At 37.9% G+C, this 20000-nt stretch overlaps 2 protein-coding genes across 2 annotated transcripts in view; one reads left to right on the plus strand and one right to left on the minus strand.

The window, feature by feature from the left end:
- Positions 1-13562, minus strand: part of LOC138003662 (palmitoyltransferase ZDHHC6-like) — a 17894-nt gene extending 4332 nt beyond the window's left edge. Inside the window, exons 1-10 of the mRNA XM_068849851.1 lie at positions 13134-13562; positions 10787-10878; positions 9388-9544; positions 8375-8518; positions 7633-7686; positions 5365-5439; positions 4839-4919; positions 4539-4580; positions 3065-3210; positions 1621-1658 (exon numbers count right to left, since the gene is read on the minus strand). Coding sequence (XP_068705952.1) covers positions 1621-1658; positions 3065-3210; positions 4539-4580; positions 4839-4919; positions 5365-5439; positions 7633-7686; positions 8375-8518; positions 9388-9544; positions 10787-10878; positions 13134-13364 — 1060 coding nt within the window. The 5' untranslated portion in view covers positions 13365-13562. The remainder of the gene's footprint in view (positions 1-1620; positions 1659-3064; positions 3211-4538; positions 4581-4838; positions 4920-5364; positions 5440-7632; positions 7687-8374; positions 8519-9387; positions 9545-10786; positions 10879-13133) is intronic.
- Positions 13563-13588: 26 nt separating this feature from the next.
- Positions 13589-20000, plus strand: part of LOC138003660 (DNA ligase 4-like) — a 48375-nt gene continuing 41963 nt past the window's right edge. Inside the window, exons 1-5 of the mRNA XM_068849848.1 lie at positions 13589-13796; positions 16449-16526; positions 16807-16908; positions 18524-18591; positions 19878-20000. The exon at positions 19878-20000 is cut by the window's right edge and continues 1 nt beyond it. Of these exons, the coding sequence (XP_068705949.1) occupies positions 13620-13796; positions 16449-16526; positions 16807-16908; positions 18524-18591; positions 19878-20000 (548 nt within the window). The 5' untranslated portion in view covers positions 13589-13619. The remainder of the gene's footprint in view (positions 13797-16448; positions 16527-16806; positions 16909-18523; positions 18592-19877) is intronic.

The following is a 20000-nucleotide window of genomic DNA, read 5'->3' on the forward strand; positions in this document are numbered from 1 at the left end:
GCTCTAATCAGGCTTCGAGAAACCGGCCCCTGGCCGTAACAATTTCATTTACATTGTCTTTCTTGCAACATTAAGAAGACATAATCGTAAGTTCCATAAAATAAAAATAAAAAAGTAAATCAATAGAGAAATAAAATACAATAAATAAAAAGTTACAAGCTTTAGTGTGAAATAATGTAGTTAGAGATGGCGGCTTTAAATTTTGTGGTTGAATCAATGGACAAAAAGTCCGATGGTAGGCTATTCCAGTCAATAATAGTGCACAGCCAGAGGCCGTACTTGTATGAGTAACAGGATGGCTGTAGTGGGATGGATTTCTGGGGATTGGATGACCTGGTTTTTCAGGCAGGACTGTTTTTGCACTCCAGAGTGTACATAGGAAGGTCCGCCAACACTAGCACTAGCTACCTTTTAAATTTAAAAAAAAGAGATGAAATAAAGTTTATTTATGTTATTGTTGTTGGAAGGAAGGAACAAGGCTTGAATGAAAATCAAAGTTACGATTGATGGCCGATAAACTCTCTTATATTCGTCATGCGACAAAGTTTTTTGGTGAACTATTGGTGAAGGTAAGTTAACGCGCGTTCACGCGCGTTCACGCGCAAGCTTTGTATGTGAGCGCTTTCCTGCCAAAGAGCACCGCAGACGGCAACAGGCAAAATGTCAAGCAGTCTGGAATTTGAATTTTGTCAAAACTCAAAGATTCTTTGAATGTAGCTCCTTTCTTCCATGTTATCTGCAGATGTCATCCAACTTTTCGAAGGAGAGAAACGAGTTAAAATAAAAAGGTATTAATGCTTTTATAACAAGCCGTTCTCGTCCTAACAACAGAGAGCTCAAGCATGCATGGTCGACGACGAGACGTTTGATGAGCAAAAACAAAAGCTCTGCACGCACAGCGCGTGCGTTTTACATTTGTGTACATTTTTAGCCAGTCCTCGCCCTGACAACGACATGAATTGACCAAATTTGAGGTCATCCGGGGGACGTTAGCACCTGACGTTAAATTTCAAATTTTCTCTCTTAATATCGACACCATTCGAACCAATTTTATTCACGGAATGTTGATACAAACTTTCCATGCCGGGCGACTTGAAGAAATGGTAAAATTATTACAATAACGGGAAATAAGCCGTGGTCGTCGTCCTTGCGGGCGTCCACACGCATCCGGAACGTTTGGTATCCGCAATTTTTTTCTGAATACGGCTTGCGTCCATACGTATCCGGCAAATTCGGTAGCTGTATTCGGAAATTTTCAAATACGGTCTCCAGAGTGGACATTTTTGAATACGCTGCAAATTCGGATACGTGTGGACAGTCATATCCGCAAATTTTCGAATACGCTGACGTAACGCTACCGGCTCCAGTCTTTCCCGAGTGAGATAAATCAACATGGCGTAACGACCTTGGACTCTCACGTGCAATATTATAAAACTTAGGTACACCCTTTCCCAGTCGAACGATTCAGCGTAATCGCGAGATGATTACAATAACAAGAAGTTCTATTTTCTGATGACATTTTTTAGCCTCCGTTTCGCCGACCTTGCCAGGGTCCCCTTAGTTCAAGTCTTACCATGGCGCTCTACTCTATCACCCCTACAGGCTTGTCAATGTCCTTACCATGTAAAAATTGGGTTTTCTCTCCATACAGCCAACGCCTATTAGACAAAGAAATGGTAGTTTTAAGGAGACAGTAATCGAAGAACTTTGTTAACCTTATCTAACATAGTTCAATGAAACAAATGTATTTAGTATACACTGAAACAGTGGAAAGCGTTGAAGACGCGCTAGGTAAATATCCACCACTAGCCACCTCCACTTCGGTGAATAGTTGTTAAATTTATAGATGAAAATGATAAGTGATCCTAGCACTTATGGGAACAATTTAAAAAGCAATTATCTCTTATACACACGCGACCGAGAAATGGACCTCTTTAGGTTGTACGTTTTGTTTTCCCATTTCAGACCACGTGATGTTCCCAAGGGAATTTTCCTTTTGTTTTTGCATAGGTTATGCATACATAAGCACGTGCATAAGACGACATTTGAGCGAAACTGTTCCCTAGAGTAACATCACGTGGTCTGAAATGGGAAAACAAAATGTACAAGCTAAAGAGGTCCATTTGGATGGCCTCAACAGGATCCGAACGCAGGACCTCTGCGATGCCGGTGGAATGTTCTACCGACTGAGCTATGAAGCCACTGAATGTCCGTCGTTTCGCCTGCAAGTCGTTTCGCCTACAAGTCGATTCGCCTACACTGAAGTCGATTTGTCTGAAGTAGGCGAATCCACTTTAAGTGTGTAGGGGAATCGACTTCAGTGTAGGCGAAACGACCGGTTTCCAAGCCACTCAGTTTGGAGCAGGTGAATTGTTGACCTAAAATTTTCTTAAATTGTCCAGATAAGAGGGAGAACCACTCCTCCCTTTTAACATACGTAGTTCAAGTGGTCTACAGCTACGTGTTTCAGCACCCAGGAAAGTCCCCTCGAGTTATGGTTGTTTTTCCAAGATAGCCTCATCCACCGTAAGCCTTTTTGAGCCATCATTACCATGCCGAAGGTTGTCCAATCATAATAAATGGAGGGATTCAACACAGCTCAATAGATTCACAACACTTGGTGCAGGCGTAACAAGTGACCCTCGGAAACCTGGCCATAGTTGCGTGAGCTTGTGTGATGACCTTAAAATTTTTTTTTTTTTGACACCGAATTCGTTTACATACAGAAGTTACTTTTTATTATACAAGAGGGTTGGAAATAGCATTCAAATAAAAATATTTCTCTTTGAAACGTTCAGGGGCCGGGAGCTCGAAATCTGGTTAGCGCTAACCGTTGGTTGAGAGAAATCAAAACCTATATGTTTTCATGGGATTTAACGCTGGTTAGCGCTAACTATGCTTCGAGCAACCTGGGCGAGATTGTAAGTCGCTTTAATACTGCATTCGCTGTCAAGCGCGTACAACGTACGAAACGTCGTCATTTTTTACGCTCGAGTTTATCAGTGAACTTGTTAATTTGTAAAAGATTAAATTAAGAAAAAACAATAACAACAAGAAAACATACTTTCTCCACCGAGAAACCAACACGGTTTCTCCTGGTTGTAGTTTCATGCGAGGTTCATCTGAGCACGGACAAGAAAAACAAGTCCTTAGACCCTCCCTCCAAGCGATAATATTACCACTGTAAGATTTTACAATCCAGTAACAAACCTGCAAAGGAATGGAAAAATAAATTAGTAACTAATAATAATAATAATAATAATAGTAATAATAATAATAATAATAATAATAATAATAATAATAATAATAATAATATTTAGTGTCAGCGGTTCTTAAAGCCTCCTGCAGACAAGATAGCTCAGAAAGATACCGAGCCTTATATTGTAATCACTTGGCTCTGGACACAGATTTCGTTTGAACTCTTAAGATCGGTACATGCATGCGTTAGAGGTTCGCGAACGCCGTTTCGTAGCAAGATAGAGCAATCATTAGACTGTAAAATAAATGTAGCTAGTGCGGATATTTGAGATACACGGTCTACATGTATATGCTTTTATACTTGGGGCGTTTTATGGACACTGGTTTAGCTGTCCTTAGTATAATTCGATTGAATTTTGAATTTTTTACTATCAATCATTTCTATTTCTTTAATGTAAGTAAGTGAAATAAATAAAGTTGTTTATAATAATAATAATAATAATAATAATAATAATAATAATAATAGAGTGGTTTTCAATTGAGTATGGAAAGTAATTAGCGAAAGCTTTGGTTTTGCATTACTTCACTCAGTGATTGGTTCAAAGTTCACGCGCCACTTGCTACCTGTAATTACTTTGAGTTTGATTGGTTTACCGGATTGTCTTTGGCTTTTTTTAATTGGCCAAAGTAATTACTTTGGTTTTGGTTTTACGACACTCGATTGAAACTCGCTCTAATTAATAATTAATACTAATAATAAACAAACAAATAAATATATAAATAATAATAATAATAATAATAATAATAAGAAGAAGAAGAAGAAGAAGGAGAAGAAGAAGTGATAACCATATTTAGCGCTGGGGCACCACATGTGATTGGGGACACCGAACTTGAATTGGGATAGTCGCGAAAAAATGCTTTGAAAAACGTAGCATTGCAATTTTAAATGCAGATTTTCATGTCGTCGGAGGCGTAACTTGTCAGGTGACTGGTCTCGATTGATAAATTAATTTGCAGATCATCTGTAGCGTGTAAGTCAGCGTTTTCAAGTGTAAGACGATTACATCCATTGATTGCATCCATAAACATACAGTAGAAATGAGACACCATGCTGTTGTTGAAGGTGTGTGTGTGTGTCATGATTGGTGATTGTTAAACGGATGCATGCTAAACCTTCGTGACTTGTCCTACGGCAGGGCCGTAGCCAGATGATTGACATTATAGGCTAGGAAAGATCTCCAATAGCCGAAGGGTAGAGCTCATAAGGCGGGTTGGGAACATGCCAGCCACCAGAAAAATTTTAAAATTTACCGGATACGATCAGTCATGCTTCAACTTACTTTTCTTTCTCTTTTTAGCTTCTTCTGCTCCAACTGTTCTCTCTGGAGAAAATAACATTATGTAAACCGACCATTGTTTGACAGAGTAACATTAAATTTGCAAGTTACAATATTTTATCAGAGCTGACTGCCATTAAATCTTTTTTAGTTCCTTGCAGGAAAGAGCTCCAAGATTTGCTCTACGTTCCTTAATTCTGATGTTATCAGCTTCCATTTACTTTTTCTGTCTACCACTTACCAAGGTAACGTGATACTTAAGCATAGTAACTCCTTAAGTGTAACAGATTGTAATTAACTAACCGTCAGTGTGTATTGATCACAACCTTCAAGTACAGGCCATGTTATTCCATCACCAATGTAGTCATGTTGTAGAGTTATCACCTACAAATTAAAAACAATACCCACAAGAATAAATGAAAAAATGCCTTCCCCAAGTGAAATATTACTTTTGTTAACAATAATTTAAGTATAAACTAGAAAAAAATTGTTGTGTAATTGATATGGACATGCACACAGGTGTCCTACATGTAGCTTCAACAGATCGCCTAAATGTAGTAAATTTTACTATTTTTATTCAATAACAATTGTGTGTAACAACTTGAATAATGTTTCCAGTTTGTAGAAAATAACAAAGCAAGCATTATGAACAGGACATACAGGAGAATCAAATTAGAACATTTTAAACTCAGTCAAGTGAAATAAAATTCATTACGGTATGTTAGAAAACCAGGTTATGATATCATATGAAATTTGATATTAAACAACACCATTACTAGTAACATTTTGGACAATAACTGGCCACTATATGACTGTATATGTCTTGCACCTGCTTAAAATTTTCTTTCCAGCCAAGATCATAAGGATAGGTAAAGCAGTCTCCTTTAATACGAGGTCTGTCAGCCTTGTGGAGAGAATAATTATACATGAGATATCTTAAAGGTAAAAATAAATATTAATCACCTGGACTTGTCACAAGACAACCTTGCTTTGTTCCTAAGGTCTCTCTTCTCTGCCTCCTTTGAAGAGAGACCCTGGAAACAAGGTTGGTAACAAGAAAACAAAAGGCATAGTTAAACCCATTGACTTCTGGGACTGAGACTTAACAGTCTAGTGAGAGTGTTTTTTATATAACAACAACCACAAATTATGGATATCCATCTCCTGAGAACGCATGTTTTATGAGTCAAATGAGTCAATGAGTCAATGCGTCATGAGTCAATGAGACTCACAGTCCATATAGCAATAATTTGTTGATTAAGCCTAAGCCCTCGTTTCGGTGATTAGGCCTAAGCACTCTGTGAAATTTTAGCGTTCATTTTATGGTTTAATTAACTGCACTAACTCGTTGACTCATTGACTCATGACTCATTGACTCATAAATACTTAACACTCCCATCTCTTACCTATCCTGAAATAAGAACCATAAACTCTAACATGTACAGAAAACGGTGAATGTTAGACATTCAGTTGAATAATAGACAAATAAATAAAACTAGTACTGGACATTAACCTGAAAGTTAGTGACGTTTGCCTAGAACCACTAGGCTTCTTCATGCACGATTGTTGGTGCAGGCCGAGATGCATGATGGGACATCAAATGCGCCCACCCGGGCTGTGATGAACCTTACGTCAGGGAAACTAAACAGGCCCTAAAACAACGATTGAACCAGCACCTAAACCCGAGCTCCAGCGGGATATCTACCAATGACTCCCAGAGAGGCCAGTGGACATAACACTCTCCCCCCTGATGTTAAGATACTTATAGACAAGGAGGCGCGATGGTTTGAGCGGGGAGTGAAGGAGGCGATCTGGGAGAGGGTCGAGGCCCCCTCCTTCAACAGGAGGGGTGGACTGAGGTTTCGTTTGTCTCACTCTTGGGACACTGTTTTGCGTGGTGTCCCATCATGCATCTTGGCCTACACCAACAATCGTGCATGAAGAAGCCTAGTGGTTCTAGGTGAAACGTTGCTAAGTTTCATGTTAGTGTCCAGTACTTGCATGTTTTGGTCTCGGTATCTGGGTGAATCTTAGATTTTATCATTCATCACCCCTCAGACTGGAGTCAAGCTAATTCATCCGAACTGAACATTGAATCACCTTCATTTTAATGACCAATCATTTCCTCTAATTAAAATATTTAACATGTACAAAGTACTGGGTATTGTGCACTCTGTCCTTCTCCCTAGTTATGTCAAATGCCATGAATACAGTAAAAGTTCCTATTTTCTTGGCAGCACCATCTGTATTTAAATTAAATAACTGTTAAAGATCATTTGAGAATGAATTTGAACAATGATGCCCTAAGCTTTTTCTGTGTGTTATAAATTGCTATCATTATTCCTTTCCAGCTTCTATCAATTTATTTATCCTCATGTGATTAGTTTTGCATAATAAGCATATCACCCTTCCTCAGGGGTTTCAATGAAATTTGAAGTTGGTGGCTTGTTTCAGTAGAGAAACTGACTGTGTCAACAAGAGGCCTAATGGCCGCTTTCTCTAGTCTGGGGTCTTGCCATTTTTTAGAGAATGCTCTCAAATGCCACATTTAAAAAGCGAAATAGATGTTTACTTTAACTTAGACATTTTCCTGTTGTCATTGTCAAAACAATTAAGTTTTAATCTTACATGTATGTAGGTTTGAAAGAATCTGTCTTTATTTTTTCAAATTAATTTAGTGGAAATCAGAGCTACATGTACAGACTTCTCTAAATAAAGTAGCCGACAAAAAGCTGTTGATGCTCATTGAAATCACGGCGTCCTCTTGGAATTTGGGCCACTCCTAGGTTATTGTGTTGTCAAGAACAGGAACACGTTTTAACAACACCAAGTTGACATAAACACTTTATTTCAATTACTCCACCACATTCAAGCTCCTCATTTAAGCCTGCACTCTCCTTTTTTCCCATGCCATAGTATTATATCTAAAAGAGCTAGTATGCGTCATATTAATGACTTCCGCTTCTGGACAGCACACTACAGTTTAATATGATCATCATGCAAAGATCTACATGTAGGTTACTGTAACTGCAGTGAGGTCAACAATTTCAAAGCCAGTAATTAGGAAATGCGTGTCCCCTTCCTTTCCTGCACAAACCTTTTCCACTATCCACACTTCAATTGCTGTTTTGTTACTCAAAATTCCTTTCACCTTGAACAAAATTATTAAAATTAGCCATCAGTAACATTTCAACCACACAACCTGCCTGGTAGGAGGTTCGGTATTTTTCCAGTCAATATTATTTATGAGAGGAAGGGACCATATTGTCAAAGCTATATCTGGAGCTAACAATGAATAATGATTTATTCCGCCCAAAAATTGCAAATTGACCAGCATGTTGTGCAACGTTGTAACATCTCACCCGGATGATCGTACTTTACTTAATGATATGACTCCTGGGTTCAAACCATTTACAAAAACAATTATCCTGCTCAATCTTGCAGAACATCGCCTGATTTTAGCTCCAACTCGGCCTTCGGTCTCGTCGGCTTAGTATCAGGCGATATTACGCCTGATTTGGCAGGATAATTGTTAAATATTGGTCATTTTTGGCTTTCATTATGTGTTGAATGAGAAAATGCTTTAATCCATTGACTCCAGGGAGTGAGGCTTAACAGCGTCTACTCTGTCTAATGCCAGACGATTTTACTCATCAACTGGGGTATCCGTGGCCCCTGAGGAGTCAATGGGTTATTAATTAATTAATTAATGCATTAATTAATTAATCTATTAATTAATTAATTAATTAATTATTAATTAATTCATTAATTTTTCATTTATCGCAAAGATCCAATGTTCCCATACCCTTGACCCAATTTGTAATTAAAATTGACTGTACCTGGTAATAAAGAAGAAGACCAACTGCAATTGTGACACCCGCTGACAAACCAATGCAAAACAGCACAAAAACAATGTGGCGAAATGTGAAAAAAACAACTGCATTCCTCTGAAACAATGCTCTTTGATAAATATTCCCAGACATCTGTGCAGATTGATATTAATAAAATGATTGGTCAATAACAAACACAGATAATTGGAAATTTATAAAATAATCACTGAATTTATAATTATAATTTATAAATAAAATTAATATGAATGAAAATTAATTTTCTAAAGAAAAACTTTGCCCTTTATAGACTCGCTTCAATTTGAAGAGGAGGAAGACATGAACTTGGAAATAGCCTGTTGGAAATTCATAAAGAAAAAAACACTGAATGCTATTAAATTAATTTTATTAAAATTAAAGAGGCTCAAACCAGTTTTGAAGAAACTGTACTATTAATTGAAGGATCGACCTGCAAAACTGTACACGTATTTAACCATTATAGCAGCTGTGTAATATCATAATTTGGTAACATGATTGTAATAGGTTACAACAGTCAGTCAATCTAAAAACACCCTATATGTATATGTGAGTTTTACCGCTGACTGAGGAAGGAATAAAGCAGAAAAAAGTTTTTCTCACACACAGCTGGGAGAATGGGGTCCAATGTGTGGGGGGTCTTCAGGTCACATGGTTTGTTGGTGGCTCAGTTTTTTAAAATTTGCCATCTGCCATTAATTGCCAGATCCGTCTCTCCCACCCATCCCTCATGAATCTGCTAAGTGCAGCTTTGTAGCCTTTTTATGATGTTTATTCCATTCTTTTGAGTCTCAATTCTCAACTTAATAACATTATAATCGAGAAACAATTTGAGAATTGAGTTGAAGAAATCAAGTGTTAATAAAGGTCATGCAGGGTGCGTGGTTGGCTTGCTTGGGTCCCAGTTGTGTGTGAGAATTTCTTGCACCTTTTGCAAACTCTCTTTACTGAACTATCCAGAAACGCATTTCTTTCTCAGTGATACTCACAAAGTAAAATTGCTGCACACAACAGTATATTAAAACAATTGTCGTATGTGTACATCCAAAGGGAACAAAGAATAAAAACAATGTAAATGATCTGTGGTTCATGTGACCAACACAGGAATTAATCCACGGGCAGTGGTGATCCATTTTCATGACACAGCTAAAATAAAACAAAGAAATGTGTAATAATAAATTATAATCAAGTGAAGCTATGTGAAGCCTGAAAGATTCAGGACTTCAACGGGGTTTGAACCTGTGACATCGCGATTCCGGTGCGACGCTCTAACCAACTGAGCTATGAAGTCCTGAATTTTTCAGGCTTCTCTACGCAATTGCAAAAATTACGCTCATAACTGCGAAGATCATAGCTTCACTTGATTTCATATCCGCAGTTCATATATGATTCATTTCATATACCATTTCATCATTAATAAATTATAAGTCTGGGGTAAAAGTAATGGACCTATACAAATGTGCAAAACGTTTCATCTCATAGGGCTGTGTAAAGAAGGAAATAATTAGAACAAAGAACATAAGAACAATTTAGAAAATCAACTGGAAGGAGGCTCATTGAGCCAGACGTTTTTTTGCAGAGTGAAATGGAGTTGAGAAATTGTGATTACTTGTCTTTTTGACACACACAGTTGGTGGCCACAGCAAAAGCGGACCTTGCAGAAATACCATGCGATTATAGTGTCTTCACTACTATGTCCGGTCCTAATGCTCTGTACCTGCTTTCCATTTACATGTACAAAAGTGTATATTAAGTTAATTAAAGGTTCACTACCATTTAGTTCTGCCTAGAAGGAGTGGTACAGATGTAGATGTACCTGAAAACAAAGTTACTCTAACTTACTACTGGCAAGTATCAGCCAAAGCCATCTTGGAGCATTAAATCGATTTTGATCTAATAGCTAGGATAGGGACCTGGTACTAGTTTGCTAAGATAGGGACATGGCACTAGTCAGCCCATGTTTGTTATGTTTTACTCATTTCGCTTTCTTGTAATTCTGTGTGTGTGTCACACAAGTTGATCGGTGGTAAGACCGTATTAAGTCCAATGTCCTTGCAAAATGGATGGACTCCTATTTACAACCTAAAAAAGGCAAACCACCCACTAGGTGTTCCACTAGGCTTGATTTCCACCACTCTCTCGAGTGCTGTCTTTGTTCCTTCCTGAAAGAGGAGTGCAGGCTCCTTTCCCAAAACAGCAGATGGTAAACATGCGTAGCCATCCAGCACCCAAGTGCAATCGCTAATAGAAGACCTGACCCCTTTTAATATTGACTGGCTTCATACACAATGTGGAATTCTTAACAAAATGTCTGTAGCATTAATGCTTTGAGTCATTAGTCATTTGTATTAAAGTATCATAACTAAGAGTAAAATTGTCGGACATTACCGCCCACATTTGCTGCAGTGATGAGCTCTTGGTGCTTTGTAACCATTGCAAACAGCACAAAACTGAAGGACCTCAGTTGCCTTTTCGTCATCCTATTTAAGCAATGAAAAATTATTGTAAAATATTATTCATTTTGAAAAGTAGGACTGGTGTGACTGGAGTGCCTGAGGCATTTTGACCAACAGTACTTTGTACTGTAGCTGGCTTAACCCATTGGCATCCAAACCGGCCGAAACCGGCCAGACTTAGTATTTTACTCTGTTTAACACCAGACGATTTTTAATACTCGTCAATGGGGAAACCCCTGGGAGTCAATGGGTTAAACAACAAAAATTCAGCTTGATCCAATGCTAGGGCATTTTTTTAAATTTTAAATTTTTATTGTAACCCTTTTACCCCAAACTGGCTGCCATTAACAAGTTGATAATATCATTATGGAGTTGATAGACAGAGTAAAGTCATTCTATAAGTGTCACTCTTAAGGGAATAAGAGGAAAGAGGTTAAAGAGGCTAATGGACATCAGGGTTGTTAGATCTTTTACCCTTTCACCCGCTCCCACTGAGGCACACACCTCTAGAACTGCAGATATTAAATTGATAAGTGTTTCCCCTTGCTGTTCTCGCCAACTTCGACATCACTTGTATGTAGGAATACAGACAATTATTACTAAACGTCACGAAGCGTCTCCTAAATTCCAGTCTTCAAGTAATGATAAATAGAGGACATTACATGGCTGCGCGGAGATACAAAACTTCTCTTCGAGTGTTAAAAAATATTGAAATATTTTTCACCATGAGAAGAGAAATTTTGTATCTCCAAGCAGCCATGTAATATTCTATTTATTACATAAAGACCAATGAAACACTAAATCATTTCACCAAAGGCATCGAAAGGTACAATTTTCATCATTATGTAACCACAGCAACAGTGATCTTTTCACTTGTGAAAATAACATGTCATCTTCACGCAAAAGCTCACTTGGTATTTCATTGGTGTTTATATAATAAATAGCTTTATTTACCCTCACCAAAAGAAATAGCGTTCAACCTTATATGTACACTTGTAACCTCATTTCAAGAAACAGGTAGCAAAGTATTTTAATGCTTTATAGACTTAAGGTTATTCCCTAGAGATAAAACTTGTCATAGATTTCCAATGAAACTTCGCACACTGTTGTGTCATGTCAAGGAGATGACAAAAATGCAATGAAAAGGAGGGGGAGTCACCATGCTCGTTTCCATGGTACAATGCTGACAAATATGGCTATTTAAGCCACTTTGACAATTGACATGCACCCCCAATGTTGGACAAATTTAGCTCTATTTTATTAAGGTAATCAATGATATACATGTAACAGAGCCTGGTGTCATTCCATGGTTAGTTCGCATACGTACCTAAAAATGTGAATGCTGTTGTGAATTACTTAACACTCAAAAATAGATTTAACTTGGGTGAGGGCTGTTTGTCGACTTGTAATGGCTCCTCCTGACTGTACAATTTTATGAAATTGCCATTAAACTGCCCATATATTTTAGTTCATTTTTTTTCCCATTAAGACACCCTTCTAACTAAAACATTATAATTAATACGAAATAAAAAATGGGGTCACCACACTCAATCAGGAGAAAATAGCCATTTTTGACAGACTAAGTTTGGCATCATTGAAAATCCACCATTTTATCAAGGTACGAGTAATGCGTGCGCCAAAGACCAAGAAATTATGCGCAGTAGAGTTGCACAATGCAAAACCAGGGAATCACCTTATAATTAAAGGGACACTTTGTGTTGAATATCAAAATTGGGCTTCCAATATAATTACCTGCACTTACACTGTATGGACATAGATGTATAGTATTAGCCCACAGAGGAATAAAATTGTCTGGTGTTACACAGAGTAAAAATGTCACTATTGGAAGGACAAAAGCTCCTTTATAATATTTATTTACATTATGCATTCAGTGGCTTGAATTAGTACCAACAGTTAACAAAGAGCGTCAGCTACTTCATTCAGAGAAGTTGACTACTTTTTCCCTAAACTGAAGACATTTTAATAGGACAGATGCTTTCAAACCTAAGATTAAGATTCATTTTGAAAATTACAGCAGTCAGTTTCTACACTACTCAAACCATGCCAGATGCAAGTGTCAAATTTTATTAAAACCCTTGTGCATTTATCACGATTGGGGTGAGTTGGAATTTTAAGGGGTGGGTGACGTGAAGTATGTATTTGGTGGGGAGGGGCCCAGGGTGGTACAAAATTAATAATTATTCCATATGTTTGCTCTGTGTTGGTTCATACAGACACTTTATTGTATGGTTCACATGACAATCCATTGAAGTACTCACCAGCCTCCATCTCGGTGGCAGATAACCAGGCCCAAGCCACACAGATTTGAGGAAGTTATTCATAATGAGCAGCAACCATGTTACATATACAGTTACATGGATTGCACCTGCAATTGACGTCCATGGGGGAAACCAAAGCAATATGCAATACATTCCACAAAGGAATAAAGTAATTATGATGGACAAGGCCAGAAGAGGACCCCAATGACAAACACTACCAGATGCCACCATTTTCGAGATGACCTGGTCGTGAACCGGATGAAGCCTTCTCTTTCAAAACGATGTATTTGCTAAGGACTTCTCTGGTATGGTCTTCCATGCATCAAGCTATCAAATTCATCAAAACACACAGCATGTGTTTTAAAATGTCATTGATACATGTACATCGTCAGTTCCGATTCAGCCGCCATTTTGAATAATATCGATCCCAGTATTTCTCGGGGGACTCCTTTCTCGTACCAGGCTGCGTACCGGGTCATCTTCAAAATGGAGGGAGATTCCAACGCTGGAGTCGCAGCTCAGGTTCCGTTTTATGATTTATGTTGCTTGTTGGAAAAAATTTCGGAAACTTCAGGTACTGATAAGAAAAAGAAGATTTTGTCAACATTCGTGAGTTCTTGGAGAGAGGCGCATGGCAAGCTTCACAAGGATACTTCGAAAACAGTAAGATTGATTGCTGCAGTCATGCTGCAGTGTCATTCGCGCTCGAACTCTATTCTAAAGTTATTTTATTCATTGACTCTTCCACACGTGTATCCCCCACCAGCTACGGTCACAATTTTTTGTAGAGGACAACTGAAGCAAGCCGATACTGCCAAAAGCCCTTCAACTTTCTGGAAACCAGTTTGAAATCCATGTTGACACGATCGAGTTATAGAAATTTTAGGTTGAGTTACGTCTGCAGATGGTCGAGTTTCGTGGAAAAAGCTCCAGTTCTTCCTACTGATTGTTGAGTTTCTGCGATCTCGTGTCGAGTTCTCGCTATTTAGCGTCGAGTTTCTGCGATCTAGTGTCGAGTTCCCGCGATCCAGTCTTGAGTTTCTGCGATCGACTGTCCAACTCTCGCTAGCTATTTTTTTAAATTCTGGCTAGCGAGTTTTCTAATTCTGGCTAGCGAGTTTTCTAATTCTGGCTAGCGAGTTTTTAAATTCTGGCTAGCGAGTTTTCTAATTCTGGCTAGCGAGTTTTTTAATTCTGGCTAGCGAGTTTTCCAATTCTGGCTAGCGAGTTTTTAAATTCTGGCTAGCGAGTTTTCTAATTCTGGCTAGCGAGTTTTCTAATTCTGGCTAGCGAGTTTTCTAATTCTGGCTAGCGAGTTTTCTAATTCTCGCTAGCGAGAGTTGGACAGTTGATCGCCGAAACTCAAGACTGGATCGCAGGAACTGGACACTAGATCGCAGAAACTCGACACTAAATAGCAAGAACTCGACACAAGATCTCAGAAACTCAACAATCAGTAGGAAGAACGGGAGCTTTTTCCATGAAACTCGACTATCCCCAGACGTAACATAACCTACAATTTCTATAACTCGATCATGTCAACATGGATTTCAACCTGGTTTCTAGAAAGTTGAAGAGCTTTTGGCAGTAACGGCTTGCCATAGACAACACATCAGAGGAGTGAGGCATGCATGTCCTGACTGGATATTGCCATCAACCCTGGCGGGTCAAAAACACAGGTCACGGGTCAGTAAACATGTCACTGCTAAAAAAGCAAAATAAACAACGGAAAATTTTGGTGTATTTGTTTATCAATAGAGCAGGGACTTCAAGTCTTGACTTGTGGAATGTGATCTGTGTGTTAGACCAGCCACAATGCCAAGTTACTCTGCTGAGCACAGGTCACCCAAACTCCTGTGCCAACATTACTCTCATTTTTTATCCATAATACCACCTACGTTACAGACAGCTACATGTATACATTGTAAACTTTCACATTCCCAGGATAAATGCACCTTTAGCAATCCTGTCTCCTCCATCTTCTCTTTACTTAATGGGGTAGTTAAACTTTCTGAGAGGTATACATGTTGTCCTTGAGAACTGCTGGCTTACATGTAAAAAGTCTGACACAGCAGCAGGGAGGTGTTCGTGGTAACCATTTAAGTGGTAACTACACCTCCTTACAGGTACTGACACATTATTAGTAATATTTACTTCAAAAAGGAAACAACCAAATTTCTTTAGGGAAGACGTGAGACTTGCCAATGCAAACCAACACACAATGAAATGATAGGAGTTTTACAAAAATAATTAATTTTTTCAGGGGTTTCAATAAGCACCGACGGCCGACGAAAAGCGTCGGCTGCATCGCTCAGAGAAGTCGGCTACTTTTTACCCTACATTGAATTAATTGAAAGATTCCTTCAAACCTGAAATAAAATTCATTTTTGATCGACTTGAATGTACCTTTTTTAACCTCAATTTCAAAATAATTATCAGATTTGATATTGCCATCTTTGAGCTACAGTGCACGGCTATAACTTTTTTCCGCATTTTTGCCTAGACCAACCGTCACATTTTTTTACGTAATTCAATTACGTTTAGTTACTTCCCCAAACATATCAAGACGTTTCATGTAAAACAGGTCGTTATTGAGTAATCGTTGCATCAAGACTTGTTTTCCAAAAACAGTAAATTTTTCGTTAGTTTCATCCGTTAAGCCTTTTCGTTTGTTCAGATTAAAATGACATATTCTTATCGTTCTTATCGTTCTTCAGTGCTGGAAATCGCATTTCAGAGCTTCCAGATTTTACAATCGTCTGGGGGAGCATGCCCCCAGACCCCCCTAGACGAAGGGGCCTAACGGCCCCTTCTTGATACAGTCGGCTACTAGACTAAAACCAGCTGCCTACTTCAAATTTTATTGAAACCCCTGTTTTTTATGGAGCTTGTGGCTTCTGAATCCTTACCTCTCTGAGTCTTGTGATCCGAGGAATAAGGGTGTCTTTGTACTTCTGGGCCCAGTTGTTCAAAAGCCGATTAAGGCTAATCCCAGATTAAAAATTATCCAAGGAGGTTATTTCTCTATGCCCAAATGCTGTTCAGTGCTGAGTTTTGGCAAAACTTTACATTAGAAGAAGTCAATCTTGAAATTTAAAGCAAAAATAAACAAAATAAACTTTCACCAAAAAGTTGAAAACATGAAACAAATGTTTACGCTAATCCTGGATTAAGTTAATCAGCTTTTGAACAACCAGGCCCTGGACTCCATTTGAAGGTTAAAATCCTCTGCAATGTTGTTCAATAATATAAAGCAACAAACTGGTAAGGTGATCTTGTTATTTTCAATTGGTTGTTTATCTACATGTAATTTAGACTGATTCGTTTTACTCTGCAATGCGACTCCTGTTACCACAACTGGACAAAGAAAGAGGAGCGTATGGAATAAAGGAGGTATTGGCATTTTTTATCTTTGGGAACCCTGGGATGTTTCAGAGGAATTGTTACACTGTCAAAGTGCTTTTTTCCAGACATATTTAGACCATGTTATGAAAATTGTACTGAAAGGAATCATCCTGCTGAATGTAGGCCATTTGAGTTTATTACTTCCCGAAAAGAGTCTCTTCAACATGTAACTTGTAGAGGTGTTTCTTATTTTTTTTCAGAACATTTGGAATAAGTGCCAAAAATGACTTGTGAGGTGCGGCTCTCCTCATTTTTTCCTTCCTTACAGGTTGTACTGGCAAAATATTACATTGATATTCTAAGCATTGGTAAGGATAGTGTGGATGGGCGGAAACTGTTGAATTACAGAGCTCCCAAAAATGCTAAACAGGTACATGCAAATTTCAAAAAGGTTCGAGTATGGGGCCACTATTGTTTGAAACAGGCTAAAAGTAATGCTTGGTCAAATCCAATAGGTGGCCCTCTGCAAAGATTAGTGAAATATTAAGATTAATTCATCTAGCTATCAGAACTTTAAGGAAAATATGTTAGGGTTTCTTTTTAAAAAAAAAAAACTGAGTTAGTTATGCTGCACAAGCATTGCGTAAGATTATTTAGATTAATGATAGGCATATGAGGGGGCCCCTCTTATAAGCCCGGTGGTTTCTTGGGGTCTCCTCGCCACAATTATTGTAATATCCATCCTTTATGCTTCTGTAATATTATTGTGTGGCAAATAAACATTCATTCATTCATTCATTCATTGATAATGAAGTACACTGTATAGTCCATGTACCTGGATGCTACATGTTTAAAAAGAAGGGTGATGCCATGATGATGTGTCTATAGCAGAGGGGTTGGCGCAGTGGTAAGATCTCTGCCTTCCAACCCTAAGGTCCCTGGTTCCATTCCGGTTCTGCCGAGACTGGAATATTTGGCGACCTTCTTTCCCGCTAAAGTTCACTCAGCTTTCCATCCTTCCGAGGTCGGTAAAATGAGTACCAGCATGCATGGACTGCTTAGAAGCGGCTGCAATTTGCACCTGTATATGCTTCCAGTCCACTGGGGGTAAATTGATCATTGTAAAGCGCCTGTGAGACATTAATTAGTGATAAGGGCGCTATATAAATGTACCACTTTACTTACTATAATTATACCCAAAAAAATTCAATTTTTTTTTCCCCTCAATCATTATTTTTTTACATTTAAATTTCCTGCTGATACACATAAGAAAGCATCATGCTTTAAATGCGCAAATTGACTTTGAAATCTCTGACCAAAGGTTAGATGTCGAGTCATTTAGATTAAGATTGGGATTCAGATTAAGACTGAGATTAGGAGCAATGACGTTTTAAACCAATTAGGCCTAAAATTATGTTTAATCTCAAATCCACCTGCTTCGTTTCGCTGTTTTGTTGTTTAGTAAAGTCCCCCCTTAGGAAAAAAGTAATAATTAAGAAAGTTTTAAAGTTCCAGGAACAGTCTATTCATTTCATGTACATGTAGCTTAATAGGATCTTAGCAAGCTAGCTCTGGCAATGTTTCCTGAAACGAAAGTTGAAAAAGCCTTAAAGATCTTGGCCGTATCCGATCGCAGAGGATCTATTATTGAAAAATAATTGTTGTTGACAAGGGTCAAATTAGAAGAAATGTGTTGATGTCTGTAATTAAAAACATTTATTTTGAAGGCCTTTTAACCCATTGACACCTGAAAGGCCATAGGATACCCCCAGTTACGAGTAAACTTGTCTGGCGTTGGACAGAGTAAATTCTGTTAAGCCCACTCTGTCTCCCAGAGGTGAATGGGTTAAGGATTATTAACATATTTTATTATAAAAAATATTATCTAGTGTTTGTGTTCAAATTCTAATCATTTACTGTGGTCTTGTGCATAAAAAATTTAATAAAGACATGCAATTCTCTGAAGAACATTGATATCCTGAACTGATGTAACTGAGTACAGTTTTTCTCATCATAATTATCTGACCCTTCAAATTCTTAACTAGGATTCAGTTGCTGATTTTGCAAGTGTCGCCTACTTTGTTTTGAAAAACAGATGTCCAGAGAAGGGAAGGCAAGTTCAAAGCAAATATTGACTGTACTACTCTTGGTAATGGTAATCAATCAGAATCTGATCTGAGCAACATGTTGGCTAAGGCATTGGTAGTTTGTCGGTGATCTGTCAGCCCCAATATGTCACTCAACGGGTTGCTTGGATTGGTAGTGGTCCAATGAGTAATAGCAGCTGATGAAAGGTGTCAGCTTAACTTCACTCGGAGAAGTCAGATACTTTTTTTTTCCCTAGGATTCCCAAACCTAGGATTTAAATTCATTTTGACAATGACAATGATTAAATTTTGTGTACACTACTTGTACTTTTAATCTTAACATTAATTTAAATAAGGTATTTTGTGTTATGCTTTAAAATGTTTTGTTTTCAATATTGTACCTATAACTGTAATGAAGTTAATCCCTCATGGTTTCAAAAGTCTTTATATACAGTTGTAGTGACAAGGCCTTTGTGCTTGACTTATACAGGAGATTTCTGGCAAATGATTTTTATTGAAAGGTTCAATAACTGCATTTTTTTCAAAACATTAAAGGCATTTTGGGCTTTAGGACTTTTAAACTAGTGTTTTGCATATATATAATACACTGTAAGCTGCATTCACATGCTGAAATTTGAAGCTAGTGAGCCTTTGACATCACTTTTCCCTGGATCCACCCCTCTGAGGTCCAGTCGGTCAGTTTTGAACGTGAGTATGAAATGGCCGACGGTGAAGTCCAAAACCTACACTCAAAGTAAACAGCTTTTAGATAAAAGTCAAAGCTCAAAATTTTGCCAGTCAGGTGTTAAGCATCACAGGGGCACTTTAATAAACAAGGTAAAGGGTAAAAAGAATTCAACTGTTACATGCGTAAATGTAAAGAAAATGACCAAGAAGAAAGAGATACTGTACATGTAGGGAGCTTTGCAAGAAGAACAAAAATATTTAAAGATTTAAGATTCATACACTGTACAATGCTCATGTGTAGCCAATATCATGTCATTTAGAAATTTAAGACAGGATTTCTTGACAAAGTACAGTACCACCCAAAAGTACAATCATATTATTATAAAATAAAGTTATCACCCTCTCATGAGACGAAAGTCTCATCTCTAGAGACGAGACACTTGTCTTACAAGATTCTGATTGGTATCTTACTTTTGAGCGGTACTGTAATATAGGGGGGAGAAATTTATCAAACTATGGAAATTACTTTAATTCCATTTGCTGTTTGTTTGAAATGGGAAATGACGTGTGATTTTTAAATTATAATTATAATAATTATCATTCTTCTTATTATTACCATAAACAGTTTAAAAATTGCTCAAGTTAACAAGCATCTTGATGATGTGGCACAAGCAAATGTTGAACGCAAACGTGAAGATGTCAAGAAAGCCTTACAGTTTCTTCTACGAAACACAAGTGCCCTTGAGCA

The sequence above is a fragment of the Montipora foliosa genome, chromosome 5 (assembly GCF_036669935.1).
Source record: "Montipora foliosa isolate CH-2021 chromosome 5, ASM3666993v2, whole genome shotgun sequence".
Lineage (NCBI taxonomy): Eukaryota > Metazoa > Cnidaria > Anthozoa > Scleractinia > Acroporidae > Montipora > Montipora foliosa.